Source organism: Physella acuta, unplaced genomic scaffold (assembly GCF_028476545.2).
Source record: "Physella acuta isolate Inbredline_101_S28 unplaced genomic scaffold, ASM2847654v3 ptg000620l, whole genome shotgun sequence".
Taxonomy (NCBI): domain Eukaryota; kingdom Metazoa; phylum Mollusca; class Gastropoda; family Physidae; genus Physella; species Physella acuta.
The window spans coordinates 81,161-89,976 of NW_026732139.1; the positions used below are offsets into that span (position 1 = coordinate 81,161).

Here is an 8,816-nt window from a genome sequence, read left to right on the forward strand (position 1 = left end):
AAAGAAAGTGTCTAGTAAAAAGAAAACTTACTTAAGCAGTGACAGGATAGCAATTACGTCCCTCACAAAAAAATATTGTTTACGTGACATGTGGGTGATTTTTTTTCTCAAAATGAGTACAGAATATTTACAGTTTTAATTCAGAAACAGATCAATCTAATAATACCCTACCTAACAGTGCAAGTTTGGAACCTTACAGATAGATATTTTAAGTTTTTAAGCAACTTAAAACTTTACCCATGTTTATGTTTGATAAATTTTTTTCTGGCAAAAATAGCTTTGTCATCTTCAGGTAGCATAAAAATACGCTTAAAATCTGCCATTTTTCACGTGATAATCATTTTTTAAAAACCAAATTCAAAGAAAGTCACTTTACTGTTAAGCAAAATTTTGAAAAAACGTATCTGGTTTTGGGCCTTCAAACAAAATATGTAGGCCTGCTATAATTTTTTTTACACGATCTATCTATAGTTGTTTTTTAACAGTTGTAAAAGGTCCTTGAAATTTTTAAAAAACCTTGAAATGCAGTGTTTGTGAAAATTGCTGCTGTCACTGCACTCATCCTATTTTCTCCTCCCACCACTTGTAAAAAAAATCAGCTATTTGCTTTGGGGGGAGGTGGGGCGCTACATCTCTGACATTAGTATTAGCATAGTTACTTCTGAAATCTTCTTCTTCATAATGAAATATACATGTCAACTGGTTATGCGCCATTGAGGCCATTGACTCAGATTTCTTCCTGCTTTTCTTTTTGGATTTGCTTCCATAGCTTTTGTCCACCCAAGAACAAACACAAGGCAGAAGTTGTTTGATTTTGGAGTAGTCTCTCCTAGAAGAGTGGCTGTCCTCTGCTAACGAGCCTCATCTGCCAGAGTGTTCAAACTCGAGACATATCGGTTTAGCAACCATGAGCTTTACCGACTCGACCATACCAACCCCACTTCTGAAGTGATTTCTTAGTAAAAACGTTTCTGTAATCCTGCGATGTTACTTACGAATTTCCACAATATTTTTTTTTATGTCATCGCGCAGATCAAGGTGGGGGACATTGGTGGTGAAATGGTGCAACATAAGGTTTTAGATTTTGATGTGGAAATTAGCCATATACCTGGGTATGTTGTAAAAGCAGGCATACGACAGTGTACATTTGTGTTGTACGCCTACCACTTGTTATAGTTCAGGCCTGCTAAAAAAAAATTCTTAGATATTTCTACACATTTATGTATTACCAACAGTAGAAAAAGTGACCACTGCCACTACAGAGTTGTTTGTATTGTGGTTTACATGCATGGGGGTAGGCCTAGAGATTGTACTAACATTTTAAACTAATTATGTTGTATTATATATTGGATATATTTTTTAATAGACTGATAAACCTAATAATTCTTCAATCTTCAATTCATTTTTCTACTTCCCGGGCTAATATTTTAAAAGTTCTATCATTTTTAATGGAACCAACTTTTAAATATACCTTCCTTCTTCAAAGCAAATTTTAAAATGTTTTTCTGGCATATTTTGCCCTGCCACCTATAGCTTGTTTGTATACCGTGAAAAACCAACATTTTTGCTCTTGGTAAACGTTTTAAAAACTAATTGTAAGAAGGTCACTGGAGCTAAGGTGAAAAATCTTTGAAAGTGAAAGTCATGCATCTGGTGTGGACGTCATATTGATGTTAGCAACGATCCACACCTCCAAGGTAGCGAGTAATACTAATAGTTTTGTGTCAAATATAATAGTAATAGATAATTGAATAATAAACCAAAATCAATGTCCAAATATATCAATAGAAGCCAGAAATTAACTTTAAACAGCCTAGTTTGCGAGCAAGATTTGCTATATAAACAGCGGCCAACTGTAAATTAGGGTGGTTTCCCTTGAATCTCTAGCTTAAACAAGATGGCTGCTTTAGTAAATGAGCTTGGTTGCATCAAGTAAAAACATCGTTAATCTTTATTTATTACTGAAAAGTTTTACTACTGATGTTTTAAAACACGCACATCAATAAAAGTTTGTAACATTTTTGTAGCTTTCAAAATGTGAATCCTTCTAAAAATGCCAACTAATTACAAAAATTTGATACGTCACCCTTTTTTTCTTTCTCGTATACTTATACGTCGTATACACATACAGGCACAGGGTATAGAGAAAGTATTCTGATAGTGCACAAAAATCACATGAAATTGTGACGGTTTTCACAGTTTTTCACCTCAGTCCTTCATCTGGAGTATAGAAGACTTATTTTAATCGGGCAAAAATTATAAACCCACATTTATCAAATTTTTGACGTTTTATGCATAATCGAGTCTGAAAAACTGGGCTTTGCAATTCTTTCAGTGTATGTGTGTCTGTGATCACGATAACTTGAGTACAGTTACAGCTAGGTTGATAAAATTTCATATATAAGTATTATATCAAATTTCTAGTTCTGTATCAACTTTTCAGCGATTTCTGATTAACCGGAAGTGGAATTTATTCTACTTTAAATTTTTTAAAAGCCTATAACTTGAGTTCTGTTTCAGATAGCCAAATGAAATTTCATATGTAAGTAAAAGATCTAATTTTCCACCTTCTTTCAAATTTAGAGTAATTTCCGTTGACCAGAAGTAGTAATGGAGGCTATTTCCACTTTCTCAAAAATGCATGTGAATATATAAAGTACTAATAATATTCCGCACTATTATACACATTTTGTTTCGCGTTTCCTTGGTGCGCAATTCTTTTTTCTACAAGATTCTATTCTATTTTAAAAAGTTTAAGTACTTAAACATGGATTTAAAAATCATGTCTATATATTGTATATCCCGAGTTGCCAATCCCCCGTAGTGTTATATAAGAATATTTGAGAAAGCTTAGGGGAGATCACTACTGGCTTTTTAACATTACTAGCCTCTGCAGATTTTATGTAGGCCCCCTACATAAAACCATAGATTACCTTAGTCTGTGAATTAAGAATAGTAAGGTGTACTTTTGACCTTATTTCTTTATTTATCTCGCAAGCGACACTTTAGTGAAAGTAGCTTTGTATGTTCTTGTTTTAAAATGATCTTACAATCAAATAAACTTCTAAACTATGATTCTAATGTTACGCCATGTATGATTAAACAACAGTTAGGGAATAATTCTCATGTCCTTAGGTGTGGTCACTATGCCAGTCATATACCCCCCCCCCCTCCCCATTAATGCCATTTGATTATAATCTTGTGAAAAACAAGGCGCGTTTAGATGTGTGCTGCGCCCAAAGCCAATCATTTGGCCAGATTTATTATTTGTCATGTCGCCCATATTTTAAAAACATAAAGCGTTGCGCTTTCCTCATTGATGATTGTTTTTTTCTTTTCATTTTTTAAAGTGAAAATATGAATTGTTATGATTGCAGTTTTTGTAACATGGTATACTTACCTTCTGTCAATTTAAAAAGCATGGCATGTTAATTTTGTACAAATATTGTATAAAACAAAAAAAAAAATTAAGTTTGATTTTATTTTCTACCATAATCCGCCACTCTTAGGCATATACAATACATTAATTATTTTATTTTTAAAATTGTTTATTGATTGTGTTAACTTTAAGCTATCTAAATTCATTTCTAAGATGTTTTAATATGCTTCTGAGAAGTTTTATTGAAAAAACTTTGTTTTGACTATAGTTTCTAGATCTATATAATCACCACTTTAACATTTAAATATCTAATCCTCAGTTTATTTATAAGAAGCAGCATGGGAGAGGCAACTGCTGATTTAGATTTACAGTCTGATGAGTTTAAAGAATTTTCAAATTCTGAAGATGTGAAGCCACTTCTATCTACAGTATTTTCATCTTCTTCTGGCATAAAAACAGAATTATCATTTTTAACTTTCCCTGATATCAAACCAAACTTGACATTTATAGCTTCACAGGATGATAAAACCGTTGTTACGCCAGATTTTTCATCTTCTACAGACACAAAGTCAGAATGTACATCATTTTCCTCTTTTGATGATGTAAAACACCATATGACATTTCTAACATCTCAAGATAAAACAACAGCATTTTTAATTTTTAAAGATATGGAACCTGCTGTATCAGCAGTATGTACAAGATCTGAAGATATAAAACCAGAATTAGAAAATAAATCAACTAGTGAAGATCTAAAACGAGAATTAGAAACTTTATCAACTAGCGAAGATATAATACCAGAATTAGAAACTTTATCAACCAACAAAGATTTAAAACCAGATTTATGGACAAAATTTTTAGATTCTGAGGACAAAAAACAAAATGGACTTGAAGAAAAGCTAAAACTCCCTGAAGATGAAACATATCTGTCTGTTGATCCTCATAATTGTCATGAACAGTTTTTTCAAAGATCTAACTTGAATAAACAAGCTCAAGTAGGGGAGAGGCCACTTGAATGTAATGCTTGCCATACAAGGTTTTCATATAGTTCTAGGTTAAATGAACATAAAAAAGTTCATTCAGGAGAAAAGCCTCATGAATGTGATGTTTGTCATAAAAAGTTTCCTAAGAGTTATTATTTATATAGACACAAAAGAGTTCATTCAGGAGATAAACCATTTGAATGTGATGTTTGTCATAAAAGGTTTTCATATAGTTCTAGGTTAAATGAACATAAAAAAGTTCATTCAGGAGATAAGCCATATGAATGTGATGTTTGTCATAAAAAGTTTTCTAAGAGTTCTAATTTATATAGACACAAAACAGTTCATTCAGGAGATAAACCATTTGAATGTGATGTTTGTCACAAAAGGTTTTCATATAGTTCTAGTTTATATAAACACAAAAGAGTTCATTCAGGAGATAAACCATTTGAATGTGATGTTTGTCATGAAAAGTTTTCTCAGAGTTCTATTTTATATAAACACAAAAGCGTTCATTCAGAAGATAAACACTATGAATGTGATGTTTGTCATAAAAAGTTTTCATATAGTGCTAATTTATATGAACATAAAAAAGTTCATTCAGGAGATAAGCCATATGAATGTGATGTTTGTCATAAAAAGTTTTCTAAGAGTTCTAATTTATATAGACACAAAACTGTTCATGCAGGAGATAAACCATTTGAATGTGATGTTTGTCACAAAAGGTTTTCATATAGTTCTAGTTTATATAAACACAAAAGAGTTCATTCAGAAGATAAACACTATGAATGTGATGTTTGTCATAAAAAGTTTTCATATAGTGCTAATTTATATGAACATAAAAAAGTTCATTCAGGAGATAAGCCATATGAATGTGATGTTTGTCATAAAAAGTTTTCACATAGTGCTAATTTATATAGACACAAACAAGTTCATTCAGGAGATAAACCATTTGAATGTGATGTTTGTCACAAAAGGTTTTCATATAGTTCTAGTTTATATAAACACAAAAGAGTTCATTCAGGAGATAAGCCATATGAATGTGATGTTTGTCATAAAAAGTTTTCACATGGTGCTAATTTATATGCACACAAACAAGTTCATTCAGAAGATGAACCATTTGAATGTGATGTTTGTCATAAAAAGTTTTCTCGGAGTTCTAGTTTATATAGACACAAAAGAGTTCATTCAGAAGATAAACCATTTGAATGTGATGTTTGTCATAAAAAGTTTTCACATAGTGCTAATTTAAATACACACAAAAAAGTTCATTCAGAAGATAAACCATTTGAATGTGATGTTTGTCATAAAAAGTTTTCATATAGTTCTAAATTATATACACACAAAAGAGTTCATTCAGGAGATAAACCATTTGAATGTGATGTTTGTCATAAAAAGTTTTCTCAGAGTTCTAGTTTAAATACACACAAAAAAGTTCATTTAGAAGATAAACCATATGAATGTGATGTTTGTCATAAAAAGTTTTCACATAGTGCTAATTTATATGCACACAAACAAGTTCATTCAGAAGATAAACAATTTGAATGTGATGTTTGTCATAAAAAGTTTTCTCAGAGTTCTAGTTTATATAGACACAAAGGAGTTCATTCAGAAGATAAACCATTTGAATGTGATGTTTGTCATAAAAAGTTTTCTCAGAGTTCTAGTTTATATAAACACAAAAGAGTTCATTCAGAAGATAAACTATTTGAATGTGATGTTTGTCATAAAAAGTTTTCTCTGAATTCTCATTTAAGGAAACATAGAAAAGTTCATACTGGAGATAAGCCAGATGAATGTGATGATGGCCATAAATGTTTCTAAAATAAAGCGGCTCCCGACATATTGGCTCCCGATATAAGTGCTCAAGACAAAATAAATGCATTAACTGGGTGTTTGCCAAGTTTTATTTTTAGTGTAAAATTAATGTTGTATTTGTTTAGATGTTAAATAGGTTTGCTCAGGTCTATTAGACTCCTTTGTCACCACGCAAAGGTGCACGGATTTGAGAGAATAATGGTCAATACCATCTTACCATGTCTCTCTTTTAATCGGTTAACAAAAACAACCCTCCCCTTACATTTTGGTGTCAGAAGTGCGATCGCAGATGATCCCTCTTTCTCGAACAACTAAATCCCTCTAACATATATATTTATATTTATATATATATATAAATAATTATAAACTAGCCGGCCAGGCACCAGAATTTTTTCCATGCATCTACCGCCCCCCCTATGACTTGTGTGTTGTGTTCAGCATATACCCGGCATAGCCCGGATTTAATATATATATTACCTTTTTAATTAACCCTAACCACAAACAAAAACGCAAACATAACTTGAGTACTGTTTCACATAGAGAAACGAAATTTCACTTAAACGTAAAAGATCTAATTCTCTGCTTTCTTTCAAATTTTGAGTAATTTTCATTGACCGGAAGTAAAACTTTACGCTATTTCCGATTTCTAAAAAAACGCATATGAATTAATGAAGTACTAGTTTTCCGCACTATTATTTAAATATTTTTTTCCGTTCACTTGCTGCGCAATTCTTTTTTCTTTTATGCACTCTTGGTATTTTAAAATCTTGAGGCGAGACCTAGAAACAAATTACCCCATTTTTTTTTTGTTTGTTAATAATGGTAACCATGATCACAAGAGAAAATTCAGTTCGAAAATTCACACCTCTCCCTGGCTAGCGAGATATCAAATAACAGTGAGAGAGAACATGTCTTACAAGCCATACACTCGGCAGCATTTGTAAAAGTAGTTACTATAAGTCCATAGTAACGATGAAAACAGTTCTATAGAATACAAGGCATCACTATAACATGACAACACAACTGCAAACAATGGATGGTTGCAATGTTTTTATTGAATACAATGTTTGTATATAAAGTTAGGTGTGTTTATATTCATAGTTATTAAATTTTAATGTTTTATTGACGTTAATATCTAAACTACAAAAGATTGCATTTATTATTATCTATTTTTATCATTGAATGCATTACAATTATTAATTTAGGTTATTGTTTCTTTTGCTTAAATCAACAGACAGTTGTATAATGAATATTATTACAAAACAGTCTTATTTTAATAAAATATTTCCTAAAAAATGGGATTCTTGTAATTCATTTATATGGTCACATAAATTGCAAAGCACTGAGTTTACATTTTGTTCGTGATGAGGCTGGGGGGGGGGGGGGGGTTTATGAACATATTTGTTCTGTAACGTCCTGTGGAGTATGGGGTAGGTTTCAAATGTCTTGTAGGTATGTAATGAAACATACACGTCTGGACGATCCTTACTATAGGGCTGGTAAGTAGGTCACCAACCAGTTCTACAACTCAATAAAACCTGCATGAGCCATAGAACTATTTATTGACCTACTTACCAGCCCTATACTTGTCAGCATGTCTAATACTTGTGTAAACAAAAACATTTTGCACGAGATCACTGCGAAGAATGATTTGATTCGTTTTTAAATCGACTTTCTCGGGTTTTAAAAAAAAAGTTAGCTGCAAAATCCAAGTAAGTTATGTAACATCCGGGATCTCTTAGGTGACTTCAACTGTCAGTTAATATAACCCAGTCATTCTACTATAACTTATCTATTATGTCTGCACTCAGCCAGCATTATATCTTATTTCTTCTCATCCAGCCAACTTTATATCCTATTTCTTCTCAAGCAACCAGCTTTATATCCTATAACTTCTCATCCAACCAGCTTTATGTCCTACAAATTCTCATCCAAACAGCTTTATATCCTATAACTTCTCAATCAACCAGCTTTATGTCCGATATCTTTTCATCCAACCAGCTTTATGTCCTATAACTTCTCAATCAACCAGCTTTATATCCTATAACTTCTCAATCAACCAGCTTTATATCCTATAACTTCTCATCCAACCAGCTTTATAAATTATATCCTATAACTTTTCAATCAACCAGCTTTATGTCTTATAACTTCTCAATCAACCAGCTTTATGTCCTATAACTTCTCATTTATGTCCTATATCTTCTAATCCAACCAGCTTTATGTCATATATCTTCAAATCCAACCAGCTTTATGCCCTATATCTTCTCATTTATGTCATATCTTCTCATACAACCAGCTTTATGTCCTATATCTTCTAATCCAACCAGCTTTATGCCCTATATCTTCTCATTTATGTCCTATATCTTCTCATACAACCAGCTTTATGTCCTATATCTTCTAATCCAACCAGCTTTATGCCCTATATCTTCTCATTTATGTCCTATATCTTCTCATACAACCAGCTTTATGTCCTATATCTTCTAATCCAACCAGCTTTATGCCCTATATCTTCTCATTTATGTCATATCTTCTCATACAACCAGCTTTATGTCCTATATCTTCTCATCCAACCAGCTTTATGTCCTATATCTTCTAATCCAACCAGCTTTATGCCCTATATGTTCTCATTTATGTCCTAT

At 32.0% G+C, this 8,816-nt stretch overlaps 1 protein-coding gene across 1 annotated transcript; it reads left to right on the forward strand.

Moving 5' to 3' along the window:
* Positions 1-1,881: 1,881 nt before the first annotated feature.
* LOC131948010 (uncharacterized) lies at positions 1,882-8,193 on the forward strand. Its single transcript, XM_059309456.1, has 3 exons — positions 1,882-1,932; positions 3,699-4,371; positions 8,020-8,193. Exons 1-3 carry the CDS (start codon positions 1,898-1,900, stop codon positions 8,191-8,193), a joined length of 882 nt encoding a protein of 293 aa, XP_059165439.1. The 5' UTR covers positions 1,882-1,897.
* Positions 8,194-8,816: the final 623 nt, after the last annotated feature.

Excerpts from the sequence above, each read along its gene's own strand:
- LOC131948010 (XM_059309456.1), top strand. The coding sequence starts at position 1,898 with ATGGCTGCTTTAGTAAATGAGCTTGGTTGCATCAA. Across the intron at positions 1,933-3,698 it reads AATGAGCTTGGTTGCATCAA|TTTATTTATAAGAAGCAGCA; the intron begins GTAAAAACATCG and ends TCTAATCCTCAG. Across the intron at positions 4,372-8,019 it reads ACTTGAATAAACAAGCTCAA|CCAACTTTATATCCTATTTC; the intron begins GTAGGGGAGAGG and ends CTTCTCATCCAG.